The 16,421-nt window shown below is 35.0% G+C and overlaps 1 protein-coding gene across 1 annotated transcript; it reads right to left on the bottom strand.

Annotated features, from left to right (window-relative positions):
* Positions 1-4,314: 4,314 nt before the first annotated feature.
* On the bottom strand, positions 4,315-15,078 carry LOC135781814 (probable polypeptide N-acetylgalactosaminyltransferase 8). The gene is made up of 11 exons (XM_065292383.2): positions 14,910-15,078; positions 14,306-14,540; positions 13,690-13,856; positions 12,539-12,722; positions 12,260-12,457; positions 9,305-9,419; positions 8,838-9,023; positions 8,610-8,747; positions 7,330-7,425; positions 6,803-6,970; positions 4,315-5,035 (listed from the first exon to the last, which is right to left on the bottom strand). Exons 1-11 carry the CDS (start codon positions 15,076-15,078, stop codon positions 4,901-4,903), a joined length of 1,791 nt encoding a protein of 596 aa, XP_065148455.1. The 3' UTR covers positions 4,315-4,900.
* Between the last annotated feature and the right edge of the window lie 1,343 nt (positions 15,079-16,421).

The raw sequence follows: 16,421 nt of genomic DNA, 5'->3' as shown, positions 1-16,421 counted from the left end.
TTGGCTACGGCAGTTCATTGAACCGAATGCGTCAACTACAGCCGCCATCTTGAAACAGGGGAACCCCGCTTCAGCGTCATTGTAGGCAATGGTGTAACAAATAAAATCACCATAAATCGTCATGAACGCGGTTTTCTTTTGGTTCCTTTCAACAGTCAGACCTGTATTTAGCATTTAGTCCAGAAAAAAATAAAAGTTTTAATATTATGAAAATGTACTTTTTCTAACTGTAATGCATAGTGCTAGTAACATCCATACGCAGCACAAAAGTCCGGCATCGTCCATGAATTCGAAGTACAGGCGGAAAAAGCAGCTTTACCTAGCTACTTCCTTATGACAAGACCCCTGTTCTAAGAGGGCGGGGGTTTTGACGCATGCTCAGAGCCCCCAGGCGACATCTAGTGTATATATCTATGGTTAAAATAAAGAAACCACCACATTTATCAATGGTTATAGGCTACAGATATAATAATTTTATTGTTTTGTTTCTGGACACAACACTTTTGTGATGTGCCCTGCGTCCGTCTTCTTCACCAAACACAGGTTATTGGAGGGGAAATTTGGTATTTCCAATTCCCTTAATAACTGTCATGTGTTTTGTCCAGTTGGAGGAAAGCGGAGTACCCAGAGTTAGACCCAGGCTGACACAGGGAGAACATGCTAACACCACACAGAAAGGCCGCCCGACCTAGAACCAGGGACCTTCTTGCTGTAGCCTAAGGCAAAAGTGCTACCCACTGTGCCACCCCAGTCATAATCCAACTCGTTATTACAATTAAAATCATATAATTTAGACAGTCAGAGGACACAATAAGGTATACAAAGAACATGTTTTTATTTTTATTACATTTAGGCATTTAGCAGATGATTTTATCCAAACTGTAGGAAACAATAAAGCGATTTTTCATAAGGAGACAATAATACAACTTGAATTTATTGTATTAAACAAGAAGTGCTTATAACAAGTTACAAGTTTTAACTCTTCTGAAACAGAATCTGTTAACCAATATAGCCTACAATATAATATGATATTTATAATTAAAATATATATTTTCCCTTTATTCCTTAAATGCTTATATCAGCATCACAGTCACACAATCATAATCATTACAATTTAATTATTTTAATTGGAAAAACCAAAAAGCCACTGAAAGAAAACATTGATCGTTTTAGATTTGTTTAGACAATATACAATATTACATAGCAGTATCTAGTATTATTATAGTAATATTGGTGCGTAAAATAAAAAAAAATCCTACTCTGCCTTCTATAAAATAAAATTTTAATCACAATAAAACCTAAATACATTTTCCAACAAAAGTATTGTTTTGTGTAAGACATGTTAAAGAAAAGATTAACCTCTTCTGTATTTACCCTCCTTTTGAAAGAAAAAACCCAAGAATGTCATCTCCAAACTAAAATAGGTAGTTCATGATGCCTTTGCTCTAAAAACATATGTTTGGTCTCATTTGAAAGCAGACACTTAAGTTTATTGTAAAGACAGGATATTTGTTTTGTGATACCAAAATAAGTAGTGATGAAGGGCTTAAAAGTACATTTCAAATAACTTTACAAAATACATTTGATATATACATTTATGATACTTGGAATTGGCCTTAAATGTATCTAGAAATGCACTGCAGCTATAAAGCCACAGGTATGACAATGTTTTGTTTTAACCCTCATAAACCCAGATTTTCCTGTATATGTTAGAGTTCTGCAGGGGTAAAAATGACCCCATAAATTAAAAGAGTGATTACAAAATGTATAAATTTTTAATGATAGCAATAATATATCATTTCCATCTATACATTAATGCTGTGTTTTGGGAGATATGAAGTACTTTTGTACCTGTTTAAATCCCTCAACTATACTATTGGCTTTCCTGTTAAATTTGTATGAAAAATGCACATAAATGATGATCTAAATTTGATTTAAATTACCGGTATTTTTAGAAATTGATCTAGATGTTATGTGTGTGTGCGTGTTTGTGTGACTTTGTCTTTCTGTGCGTGTCTGTGTGTGTGTCTGAGTCTGTGTGGGCATTAAAGCCCACCACTTTACATCTTTGTTTTTGCATCTGTGGCGGGGGTTTTTTTTCAAATTCTATAAAAATGCTCTCTGTGGCAGTCATAACTTTGTGTGTTTGTGTGTCTGAGTCTGTGTGAGCATTAGAGCCCACCAATTTACATCTTTGATTTGCATCTGTGGCTGTTTTTTGCTAAATTCTTTAAAAAATGCTCTTTAAAAACTCCACACAGAAAGGTCTCCTGAACAAAGTTTCTGTCTGACTTGCCCTTGCTTGAAGCAGAGACCTTTCTGCTGTGAGGCAACAATGATGCGCTCTAACCCACTGTGCCGTCCTCTACACTGAACAAACAGTTCTCAAAAATGGTAACAATGAACAAACATCATTCAACTCTAAACTAACATTAACAACATAAATAAAGCCAGCAAACATTAAAACGGTCATCTTTTTAATAAATATGAACCAAAGGAGTGAACATGTCTCAATGCATGCTGGGAATCATTCAGACAATTTTTTTATTTTTTGTTCAGACAGTTTGGCAAGTTGGGTAACAAGTTGGACAAACACTTACATATCACCTAAATACTACACAAAATAATATTTGTTAGCTGGATAATTATGATATTTCATTCAGTAAACACAAAATAATAAATTGACACCCTTCAACAAACAAATCTTTGTTCAATTTACTTAATTATCTTTGTTGAAAGAACAATTTTGAAGTTGGATTTTTTACTCTCTCTCTCTGTGTGTGTGTGTGTGTGTGTGTGTGTGTATACTGTGTCTTTGTGTGCGAGTCTGTGTGTGTGTTTGTGCGTGTGCGTGTGCTGTGTCTTTGTGTGTGAGTCTGTGTGTGTGTGTGTGTTTGTGCGTGTGCGTGTGTGTGTGCTGTGTCTTTGTGTGTGAGTCTGTGTGTGTGTTTGTGCGTGTGTGTTTGTGTGTGTGTGTGTGTGTGTGTGCATGCACCTGTGTGAGCATTAGAAGCCACCAATTTACATCTTTGTTTTGCATCTGTGGCTGTTTTTTTGCCAAATTCTTTAAAAAATGATCTCTGTGGCAGTCCTGTGTGTGATTGGGCATGTCTTTTCAATATTGCATTTGTGCTCTATGCTTCTCTTCTGTGTTGAAATTTTCAGATTTATTCTGGATGCATTGAATTTTTTTTTGACAAATAAAAAGAAAAAAAAATATTTTTTTGCATTTCCCATTCATTTTCTATTGGGGTCATTTTTACCCCAAGGTAAACCATTTTGGTAATTTTTTTTACACATTTTTAGAATGACCAAATCAAGCCCAGTTTTTTATATGTATATTTACAGATAGTCTAGAAAAGTCACAAAATCTTATTCCACTGAGATGAAGAGAACCATGTTTTTTAACTAAAGAAAAGTGTCGGTAAGATTGACCCCAAGGGACTTATAAGGGTTAAATCTGAAGATGATACCTTTAAAACGCTGAATTTTATAAAATGTTTTTTAAAACCACATCATGTGAATTTATTTAGAGAAAACTGCTAAATGCTAACATTTGTTTATTCACATAAGAAATGTTATGTTAGAGAATATGATTATATGTGTACCTAGAGATGTGAGATAATATTATTTACAGATTACAAATACACTGATGAAAGAGATATGCCTTGGCACAGTTTGGAAACAACTGTTTACAAAATTACATATACTAACATGTGTGACAATGTCTGTAAAATCCAGGCTGAATTTCATAACTTAATAATGAGATTGGCAGCATAAAAAAAATCAAACATTGATTTTACATTGAATCAATGACCTTACTTATCAATATTAAATATATCAAAATATTTTTTTTCTCAGAAGGTTCTTTACATTATATTGTAAAATCACAAAAGAAAGACTTCAGCTGGGTTTTCACAGGGAGCGTCACATTTTGTTGAGAATTATTTTGTCTATGCTGTAAATTATTTGGCATTGAAATCAAATGCAACAGACTTTAAAAGAGATTTAACCTCTAAGATTTTTATTACTGCAAGTACACAAACCTTTGCTCCCTATACATTTCTCTGATAAGGGAGAAATGTAAAGGTTATATGATAATTTGTTTTATGACTAAATGTTTTCTCACTTACTGTAAAAAACCCTTTAAACACACAGTCAGAAAGTCAAAGTATTTCAGATCTTGGATCATTTACAACTCTGTAAATGTACAAAAGAAATATCACCATGCATAGTGCATAAAGTGTTTATTGATGGTTTGAGTCGACAGAGCTCTCCCAACAGTAACATTCAATACAAATATACCGTTAGATACAGAGTAATCTGTCCTCTATTATAGAGAGATTAAAAACAACTAATATTAGCTGTTATTGATATTAACAAGAGCTAATAAAGTCAAGTAACATGTACAAGTGTGATAAACCACAATGAATTAATGGTAGAAACACAAATGTATTAAAGCACAAACAAATGTACACAATAAAATGTATTCATACAAAACACAGAAAAGTGTTTTTATGTAAACAGTATAAATACAGAAAACTGGTGTTCCCAAACCTCCAAAGTTTATGAAGCCAGACATGCTGTACTTTTAAGATCTATATAGCAAGAGTTAACAGATGAATGAATAAAATGTTCTGCAAACCAACAAGGTATGGTTTAACATAAAACAGAGCAAAATACACAAAGGTGAAATGAATAAGAGTAAAAAAATCTAACTTGGCACCTACACCGTCAAAAAAAGTGGACCTTTACACCTAAAGAGCTTATATTAGTACCTAAAATGTGCATATTGGTACCAGATGTCTCTAAATGGTTCATATTAGGACCTTTATAAAGGGTGACAGCTTGGGAATGTTTGACCATTTCTTCTGACACAGTATGTTTCAAATTCTGTTCATTAAAAATCTTTGACAACATGTTGTATTTTCCAATTTTGACCTGTGCATTTTTGCATAACAAGATAGTAGTATGAATCTTCTCCTTGTGCAATCTCAAGACAACGGTTTGTATTTTTATTTCTTATTTCTTGGCCCTAAAAATAAAACATAAAAGATCACTCATTTACTTAACACAATAATGCCTGTTTTCACAGACATGGTTAAGCTAAAGCCATGACTAGGACTTTGGCCCTGTTTACATTAGAGTATTTGTGTTTTAAAACTGCATTTTAAAATGAAAACATTCCTTGTTTATATACTGGCATTTTTAAAAGAATCTTCATCCACATCATACATGACCATAAACGCATGAAACATGACCAATCACGTAACTGGGCATGCACATAAAAGTGTAAAATAACTTATTAGTCTAATAATAGCTTACCTCTGCACATTTTTGCAGCCTATGGATGTGCGATATTGACAAAAATTCATACCTGGATCCTTTGTTGGCAACTATAACAGACACTATTTTTGAACCTATAAAAATGTGTTTGGGAAAGTCTTATATTGTTCTAGCTCCCCCCTACAACATATTAATATGAATAATAGGTTAATGTTGATGTTATAAACCAAACAGAAAGGTCTTTATGATTTAAAAAGGAAGCATTCAAGTGAACAGTACTAAAAAGTAGCGAACTTGAAGCAAAAATAAATTTCAGCAAATGCAAACTTCAATCAAACATAATAAGAGGTGAAGTATAGCTTTAGCCTATAAAAATGCTTATTGCTTTAATGTAGGGAGTTCCTCTTCAGCCATTTCACGCTGTTATATTTATAATAGTTCATTGTTCGCAGTTCATATTTATGATCTTATAGTCCATTAGAAAATTTTGGATACGAACTGACTTTCAGAAAAACACCAAATAACTTATCTTCCCTTACTTGTCGCTGTTCAGTGCGTGTGTGTGTTCCCTCACACGTGTTCTCCGACAAAAAAGCGTGGCCGGCTAATGTATTAAAAATTAATATGACGTTAATTTTTAAAAGTGTGCGAGGTCCGCAACACAGAAATAGCATAAAGCGCAATCGGCTAAACGAGCATTAAATATTAATATGACGTTGATTTTATTGTTTTTATTAATTTATATACACAAAACTTATGAACAAAAAAAACTATTAAAATTAAGAGACAGATTATATGAAATGAAATTCATTTTAAAGTAGCAAACAAAACTTAAATTAAACTCGGAAATAATGTCTGACCATTACAATTCTCCCTTCATATTGGCCTTTACAACGCCCTATATGGCGTTTAAAATGACAGTCTATCTTTCGTAATAAGCTAACTAAATTTAAACAAAACATAAACAACATTACAACAACATTCAAACTCAACAATACTCAAACATAAATATAAAACAGACATTATCTATAAGGATACATGTTAAAACAATCCGATATAGCGTTTATAATAGCTGGTTGGTAGTTGTTTACTTTTTTTGGCAAAACCTCTGTTGCAAACCTCCAATTACCTGAATAAAAATAATTTTTACTTTGAAAATGATGCACTGTCACGTTATCAGCTGTTCGTTTACATAAGACTCCGTCTATGTTCATTTACACTGCAGCGCAACCCCGGAGTTCTCAAACTAAAACAGGGTCTTCAGCATTTATGAAGGACTCAGTTTATGAGGGTCGAAAACGGTAACGTAGTGTAAATGAAAGGCGTAAACGTGGCAAAAGTTATGCGTTTTAAAAGGTAAACGCATTAATGTAAACATAGCCAGTTTAAACGAGGGTCGTTTTCATTTTAAAATGCCGTTTTAAAACGCAAATGCTCCAATGTAAACATGGCCTTAGTCTTGGACTAGCCTTAAGATTGTTAAATAAACAAATTTAAAAAAATCACAGTACCATACCTGGGTAAAGCTCCACTGTATATTAAGTCCTTTCTCTTTGGCATGTTTACAGTCAATTAATGTTGGCGTTTTTCCAAAGCCAGAATCCAATAGACACCGGTTAGAATTGTAAATGTGAGATTTGATGCCTCCAACATAAATTTCCCCATTACGGCTGTAGTGACAATGCTGTTAGAGAGATTTAAATGAATGGTTCACTCTTAATGCACTTATGTACATGTACATAGCATGAGGTTCTTAGAAAAGCAATTAAACCATATTATGATGTGAAAACCTAGCTAAAGTCATTTTATGGTGATTTACTGTTATCTACATAACTAATCCTATATAATGTAATAAACATTTTGTGAAATGTAACCTTAATATCTTTAATATTGACCGAGTAAGGTCATGTCAAAGATTAAAATCGAGTGAAATCAAACTTCAATGCCCACTGATCATATATCTTGAAGATGAGACTTTAGCCTGATTTTTACATAAGGATCACATATTATAAGTCCGTTGCATTATAATCCTTTAAACATTACCTGGGGATCATAATAATGACAGTTATAAAGAATTGGTACACTTCCAGGTACAGATCCTTGATCAATGCAGAGGTCTTCTTTTATGTTGTTCTTTAACTGTTGTGTAAAATCAAAATTAAGAGATTGAAAAGGAGAAGTTAAGATAGGCAAATATGCAGTCAGAAATGTAAATACTGAGAGCAAATATTAGTAACATTAGCAAATATTAGTGTTCTAATACTGAAGATAACATTCTGCTGCTCATTCAGTGATCACCAACCCGGTTCATATAGAGATCTATCCTCCTGCCTACTTTAAATCCAACCCCGCTTCCCCACATCTGACTCGCGTAGCCGTGGAAAGCTTGATTAGCAGGTTCAGGTGTATTTGATTAGGGATGGTGGCGAACTTTGCTGGAAAGTAGAGCTCCAGCAACAGGGTTGGTGACCACTGTTCTATGGCTTAGCTCCTGTGTCCTTGAATCTCTTTTTTGCTAACATCTCTGAGGCCAAAGTCAATTATTTTCAAATCAATGACACTTCAAACACCTAACAACTATTCTCAACATTCTTCTTTTGTAGTCGGTCCCCCCACTTTGGTATTCTCTGCACCAAGCATCAACAACCCCTTTCTAACTCCACGCTATCTTCAACTCTTCTCTTTTTCACCCCTTACAGAGACTGAGGTCTCCAAAATTCTTCCTTATACCCAGGCCCACCACCTGACCTCTTGACCCAACCCCCTCTTCTGCTACAAGCTATAACTCTGCTGCACTTTACATAGTTTGTAAACACATCCATTACAACAGGAAGTGTCCCCACCTTATTTAAACAGGCTTGGGTAATCCCACTTTTCAAAACCAACACTTGACACTTCAGCATTTAACAACTATAGACCAGTCTCACTCTTACCATTCCTTTTTAAAGAGTGAACTATATGCTAATCTTTCACAAAACATCCTACTGGATAGTCAGCATTCACTGGAATTGCACTCAGTTAGTTTAATTCTTATCTCACAGATAGATCTGACCAATGAGGTTCCCCAAGGTTCGGTTCTTGGTCCCCTCCTCTTCTCTATAATATTCACAACTTCTTTACTTCCAAACATTAAAGCACATATCTTCTTATATGGTTGCTTTCCTATATATATATATATATATTGAAAATCTTCCATGTTGTTTATCTTTCCTAATTTCAGCTCTAGCCTGGCTTTGTAGAGTACCTAATTTCACTGACAAAATGTTAAATTGGATTAAAGTGTCTGCTAAACCAATAAATGCAAATGTAAACATGATGCTTACCACACCATAACCCAATATGTTCTCCCAGGTGTCCAGCTGTGGATAAACGTTTTCCAGGTACCATTTAAAGGGTTTGCATTTAAGTTTATCTCGTAACTTTTTTCTCTTTGTCACATCTCCAATGTCAATCCCATGGTCCTAAAGGGAAGAAATTAATTAATTTCTTAATCCAGGTTTAGGGTGGACTTTGCTTAAATAAATGCTGCCTTGCCTTTGTCTTTTACTAACCTTCAATGGTAGATTCCAGGCAATATTCACATTTGATTTATATTCATCCATCCATATTTCAGCCACTCTTAGGGCATTTCGAATCATGGGCTTGCTGAGATCTGGTGAATAAGGCTTATGTGCTCTTTCTATGTGCGCTATCTTGGAACACGGCACCACTTCGATACTCCCACCACAAAGCCAGACCTGATATATTTATTTCATACAAATATTACAAATATTTAACCATATATATATATATATATATATAAATAATCGTACCAATTGGATATACTAATATGAACTCTTTGGTGCAAAGGTTTAGTTTATAAAAGAAATGGCTAAGGATTAATTTTTTGTAATGTTTATACATTTTGTAGGATGATTTTATGTTAAAAAAAAATTTTTTCACAGGCAGAGTCACATTTCATATATTAACCCTTCACACATATGACTGTTTCAGCTCCAAAATGTGAAGTATAACTTACACGTATTCCTAGTTCAACATTCTCTCCCCCATAAATCTCCATTCCTTCATCCAAAATACCAATTTCTCCCAAGAATTGACGATCGGCGACAAGGATACCCATTACAGAGGGACTCCTAACAATGCAGAAAAACAAAACTGAAATCTGATGTGGATCCTGATTTTGTTAAATATTAAAAATTTTGTCTGTATAATGTATATCACAGTCATAGGCAGAGTTTGGGGGGTAGGGGGGCCACTCCACCCAGACCAAAACCAATTATGATTTTTTTTCTGAGCTATTAATGAAATCGAAGTATAAGAATTTATATTTTATTTGTTTTATCTTAAATCTTTGCTCGCCATTGATGAGTTAACTCGTCGATTATGCGAAAACTTTTGCAACTTATGCAACCCGGAAGTAACGCTTCACGTGAAAGAGTAAGAACTCTGTGTATGTTTTGAGGATTGCGCTGAATCTGATCTCTAACAAAAGCTCAAATTTGGCGTTTTTGAAGAAACCTACACATATTTGAGACGTGATAACAAGAGAACTAATGAAGGTAGGATGAAATGGGTTTTTTTTTTTTGTTTAAAGTGCCCATCTTATGACTGCTTTTCCACAAGTTATATCAGTGTATGAGTTCCATCAAGCATGTTTCAAAAGTTGTTTGCTCGAAATAGCTTGTAGGAAAAGATTGTTACCCATCTCTAGTAGCCTCTGTTTCAGGGCAGTTCAGATTGTGCCGTTTTGAGCTAGTCTTACATATTTATGAGCTGCTGCTTCTTTGATCACGCCCCACTACTAACGTCATGTCCCCGTGCGCATGCTCAGTGGTATCGTGAGCAGTACAGACCATAAGGTGTTATTATTTTATATATTATTATTATTGACGGTTTATGTTGCCAACAGACAAATCATACAGAAAAGTATCACTAATAAGTACACTACAGGAGAAGAAACTCATGACACACAATGATTCCAGAGTAAATTGTGATGTTACGTTAGCAGTCACAACATTAAACTCGTTTTCCCTGGACAATGCTAACATATTCCCATTATAAAACATTTTCAAGCGCATTATTTTCGCAAATTAAAGAAATTAAGACCCGGCGGGGGATGTATACTGCTTGTGGACCGCGTGCTAATTGCTAGAAGCTAGCGGGAGGTCCGGACCGTTCGGGGGTTAGCCTCATCAGAAAAGCCGGGGCGGTAAGGCCCGGTCTCGGTGTGTCAAACTCATCATGACACACAAAATTCCAGCGTAAATTGTGATGTAGCAGTCTGAACAATACACTCGTTTTCCCTGGACCATACTAACATATTCCCGTTATAAACATTTTCAAACGTATTATTTTCGCAAATTACAGAAATTAAGACCCGGCGGGGGATGTATACTGCTTGTGGACCGCGTGCTAATTGCTAGAAGCTAGCGGGAGGTCCGGACCGTGTATATATCTATGCGCACCGTAAAGTTATTAAGAGGCTCGCCTCGTCAGAAAAGCCGGGGCGTACGGTCTCGGTTAGTTTGGCAAAAAGCTTTTAGCTCTAGCATCATAAATGTAGTATTTTGTGACAGAATATGACAACATGCAAAATATAACGTGACTTCTTACCTTTGTGATGAAACAACGCGATCGCGAATCGAATCCAGTCTGTTTCAGATGTGTGAATGATCCATGAAAGTCCAATAAAATACATCCAATGACCATTTTTTTCCACAAATGCGTATAATCCGTGAAATATAGATACATAGTCTGTTGTTTACATCAGATTTCGCATGAAGGTCTTATCGCCTACAATCTGAGGACTGTTTGCGTCGTAGCACACTGTATATAAGATTACTCCGGGTTCCAATAACCACGCGTTAAAACTTTGTTTTTAAAAGTAGGTGGGAGTATAATCCATAATATCCAAATAGCGCTGTTATTTCCGTGAGAGATGATAACAGCACAGAGGGTCTCATTCAAGTGACTGCTCTATGCTCTCTAGCTACCTGGTGGGTGGAGACCTGCGAGTGGGGTGGTGGGCGGGAAAATTCAAACTGAATGTGACGAAACTTTTTGTTACGTCACAACGGAGCTGAGTTTGAACTCCCGCAATCTGAGACTCAAGGCAGAGGACATTCAGAAACCTGTATCTCACTCAAAACAGCATGGATGGATTTTTTTCCGAGTTTGTATGCGTGTGGGAGCATCAGAGACACAAATGAACACCCCAAAACCCAGAAAAAGTGAGTTTTTCATAATACGGGCACTTTAAAAGCAGATAGTCTGTTCTTGCATTTTATAAATTGTAGGTTTATATATTCAAAGAACATTTTCTGGAAGGCATGAAACTTTTGTGGAAATCATAAAAAATGCTGACACTGGCTGGCAACTTTAAAAAACAAATGGTGGCGTGGAAAGCGTTAAAGAGACCCTATTTTCTAATTCTTGATTTTACATATGTGTAAGTGTTTGTTAGTACATGTTAACGATATGCAAAGGTACAAACTAAGTTATCATCACCAACTTAAATCTCTTTGCAACAAACACATGGATTGTAGCAACAGTTTACTTTCTTGGCCTGTTTACGTGGACACGACGAATCGCAAAGTACTGGTTAGCTGGCCAATCAGAGGACACTGCGCTTTTCAGAACAATGAGCTTTGTACAAAATAAAAGCATTTCAGGGTGCCAGGGGGGCATAGAGGAGAAACAATTATGCATCGTGTGAGGAAAATAATGTGTTTTGTGAACCATAAACCACACAAACACATTATATTACACCAAATAACGTAGTTTTTAGCAATGTAATAGGGGCTCTTTAATATTTTAATAGGTAACTCATAGCTTAAATAGTTTTTATTCATTAAAAAAAAACTCTCGCTAATCTCACTGGTATTAAACCAGTGGCCAATGGGGGGACCTTAAAGTCAAAAAGTTTGATATCCAGTGGTTTAAAAGAAGGAGTGTTTATGTCTACGTCACTTACTTTCCAGGTTCTGATGGGTCTTTAAGTTTGAACCATTCTGGCCGGAAGGACTCATACATGCACCAAAGTGCCCAGTCAAACCCATGAGCCGATGGCTGATAGTGAACAACATCCAGGGTGTCAAAGTTTACCTTATCGAACACTGGCGACAACACTGTTGTCCTGTCTGCTTTGATTCTTGCAAGGAGCGGCTCTGCCCTATAGAGCAACAAAGTGATCCAATGTTATAGCAATAAATTTTATTTAAAAAAAATCGAATCCATCAAGTATATTGCTTACCATTGCTTATGAACCTCAATGTGGGCATCCAAAATGGCTACCACTTGGCCTGTTGCCGCCTCCCAGCCTGAGATTCTCGCCTTCGCAAGACCCATCTGCCTTGTGTGTCTCACCTTCTTAAGTAAACCAGGCTTATTTTTATTAATTTGATCAATATATTCATCCAGAGCCAACTGCAGATCAACTGTCAGGAAAAATATAATTAGGCTACATTTACAGTATTGTGCAAAGTCTTAGGCCATCATGCCACCGTTAGATTTGTTGTTTTTGCAATGGTATAGTGACTGTAATTATTTCTCAGTCTCTTTATTGGAAAAATAATTAAAAACTGAATAAAATTTAAAACTGAAGTCAGTGAGCTCTACTTATACTTTAGCAATAACAGGCAACTGCAGGATGTCTTAAACCTAAATGAAATGCAACATGATTTAACAAAAAGTTGTGTTATAGTCACGAAAAATTTGATTACATGTACATGGCACGAAATTCAGCCTTTTTTCGCGCCTTGAGCACAAATGTCTTTTTCGTGTCATTTCATGTATTGCTTTCTCATTTTCCCCCTATTTTTAAATCATTGTCACTCGGGGTTAAATTTGGGGTTCAGGTTAAGATGTACTTTTATGTATTGGTTTCTTCATGTTTTTCTTCCGCTTTTAAAACTATTCTCGTCTGGAGTTGGGGTTTGGGTTAGGATATCTAGTGATTCTAACCCCAAGCGACAATTGTAACAAAAGGAAAATAAATGAGTAAACCAAACAATAAAAGATAAAAGAAAGTTGTGCAACTAACAGGAAAAACAATTTATAGAAATTTGTGCGAGTGACACGAAAAAGACATTCGTGCACGACAAATTTTGTGCCATAGACGCAAATAAATAAATACATTTTTTTGTGACTATAACACGACTTTCCGTGGCATCATTCTGGTGAAATGAAACCCTTATTTCTAATCTAATGACCTTAGGAATTCAGTCTCCTCAAAAGAGGAAATAAAGAGATAAATCTTTTTTCAAAAGCTACCAATAAGTATAAAATAATTGTATGAATTACATAAAAGACATTTAGGACTACACATTAATAGGCCATCACAAAGCACATATTGTTGATAGAAAATAGCCATTATAAGTGAATATTGTAAGAATAATAACAAACCTTTGGAGCTGTAGTCATCAACCAATATGATGTCCTTTAGTAGATGAGGCGGTGTTCTGTCAATGATGCTGCAGACAGCCCTCTGTATGATTGACAGAGCCTCATTTAAATAAATCAAAACCACACTGATGGTAGGTAAGTCTTTAGGGTAGATCTTCTCAGCACACCTGCATTTTTGTACATTTAAAATGAGTTTAGGATAACATGAGTCGCAATATTTAACTTTTATGAATACAATCTAAAGAAGTTATCAGATTAAGGAGCATCAAAGTTTAATTTCAATCGAAATGTTTTCATGGCCTTAGGGGCTCATTAGTTTTGTGTAGGTCCTACAGCTAGCCTTGACACACGTAGGCTAATGTAAAGCACTTTAGATCAACTACAGTTGTGTTAAATCTGTAAATCCTATTTACTGTACAGTTGTTGTTTATTTGGTCCACAATGTTTCTCAAGTCACTTATTTTGATCATGTTTATTTGTACTACTACATCACTGCATACAGTATTCACCTATTAGTCATTTGCCTTTATTTATATTTCAATGCCTTTTAATCCAGGTGCATGCCAGGTGGTGTTATACAAATCTGGGCATAAATAAACAGAAATAAGACAGTTACCTGTGATCTCGAGTGTCAGGGATTGTTCGGTTGATTGGTAATCTGTTACTTAAGAACACATTGTGTCCATATTCCTGAAAGAGCTTTTCTGCTCGTATCTGTTCTTCCTCTGAAAGTTCATTTCCCCATGAACTGAAGAGATATGAATCTGGATACAACTTCTTAACTTTCATAGTTTTTTTCTGCTCCACATGAGATTCTTTCACTTGTTCATTTTTTACCTCTATGTATTGGGCTGAAAAGAAAAGATCAAATAAGGTTTTTATTTTAACAGGAATAAAATTTCTCAAAGTCTATTCATAGTACCAGACTAAAAGAAATTTCTAGCAAAAATTCTATATCATAACACAGAATAAAATGGTAAAGTCAGTAATTATTAATCATGCAACATGCACAAAAAAACCTTTAAAATCACAAATACAACAATTTTATTAAGCATGTTTCAATATAAACAACAATTAACAATTGTGAGAAGCGCTATATAAATAAAATTGAATTGAATTGAATTAAACCAATTTAGAGGACATTTTAGTAAATGTTAGGCTATGTAATGTAGTCAACATATTGCACAGTAGTATACAGTCATAAAAGTATCATAACTCACCTATTTTAGAAACTTGATCTTCTATTCTCTTCAGTCTTGTAAGGACTTCAAGATCTTGTGGCCTTTGTATCTTATCATTAGACCCCTCCTGTCTGATAAATGATATATACACTAGGGAGTAAACTGTGAGACAGAAAACTAAAACACCGACCCTTGCAGCAATCCGCATTTTAAATCTCTCCTTATGTTTGTGATTCACCCTTAATGTAAGAGCACCTGTTTATAAAGGTGTCTGTCCACAGGTGCAGTTGTCTGTTAATATGAATATCTGATATGAGACCTGGGAGTGGTTTACACAATCCATGATAATGTCATGAGGACTATAAATCAAAGTTGACACATTTGAACAAATAACCAGGGGTCTCATTTAAAATACTGTGAATAAAAAGTATACTAAACTCAAAGTATACGTGCGCCCAAAAGCCAAAAATAAAACTCACATGCAAACACATTTACTTCCACTGCAGTTAAATCATCCAACATCACATTTCAATTGTTAATGTTTGATTCAATGTTTTACATTTGCTGTCACAACAGTAACAATTGTGTATGGAATTTGATGATTTAAATGTAGATTCTAGATTATATAGGTATGTCTAGAACCTTTTCCATAAATGTGCAACTCCATGTAGGACAAGAAGATCGCGGCAAACCACTGTGGTATTTAAGGAGGCTTTATGTTTACCAGAGGAGGAGGGTGTTAAATTGCTGTATTTTTTCAATGCAGAAAAGACAGGTTTCTTTGACATATTGCTTCTTTAATCTGGTACAGAGCAAAATGTTGCCCTTTAGCCTCATGTGCTCTCAAAGCAATGTTGAATGTGTGTTGTAATTTATGGTTGACACAGTAACATTTACTCAAACATCTTTATTCCCCACATAGATTTACAAGGAGCAGAACATATATGCGGCTGAAACAGATAGCCTAGTGCTGGGGTAGCAGTGGTTTAGTCTAGATTTTTGTAGTGAGTATACTGTGATTTTTCCCTCTCACCCTTATGCTCACTCGTCACCCCATAAGCACCACCACACTCACAGATGCATAAAGTATTGATCTTCATGTAAATGAGAGCATTATGAAAGTGTACTCATAAACACATAAACTGAATGTGGTATCAGTTGGTTATAAGAAAAACAACCAATGGGTTTACAGCTGGGGAAACTGGTTTAGTGTTAATCAACATCTAACTCAGGGCCAAAAGTTACTCAACTGTTAATTAAAATTAAAAACTGTTTACAATCTTCAATCCTTGGCTAACACATCCATTGAAGGAGAAAAAATCCACTCTTTCAAAAGCTATTATCCGACAACTATTGGTAACATTATCATGTGTAATTTAATGGTGTAAATGCTTTTAATGAATACACTTTTAAGATGACAATGAATTAACTCTAATTTGCATATTCATTGATGTTAAAATCTTATTTTTTGCATGTAATACACGCGGTGTCTAAAAAATTAAAATAGGCTTTTACTTAAAGGAACAGTATGTAAGAAATTTATATCAATTA

This window comes from Paramisgurnus dabryanus, chromosome 23 (assembly GCF_030506205.2).
Source record: "Paramisgurnus dabryanus chromosome 23, PD_genome_1.1, whole genome shotgun sequence".
NCBI lineage: Eukaryota > Metazoa > Chordata > Actinopteri > Cypriniformes > Cobitidae > Paramisgurnus > Paramisgurnus dabryanus.
The sequence above is the reverse complement of the archived record's forward strand: the minus strand, read 5'-3'. Positions and strand labels throughout refer to the sequence as shown.

Excerpts from the sequence above, each read along its gene's own strand:
- LOC135781814 (XM_065292383.2), bottom strand. The coding sequence starts at position 15,078 with ATGCGGATTGCTGCAAGGGTCGGTGTTTTAGTTTTCTGTCTCACAGTT. Across the intron at positions 13,857-14,305 it reads CCTGACACTCGAGATCACAG|GTGTGCTGAGAAGATCTACC; the intron begins GTAACTGTCTTA and ends ACAAAAATGCAG. Across the intron at positions 12,458-12,538 it reads ATTGAGGTTCATAAGCAATG|GGCAGAGCCGCTCCTTGCAA; the intron begins GTAAGCAATATA and ends GTTGCTCTATAG.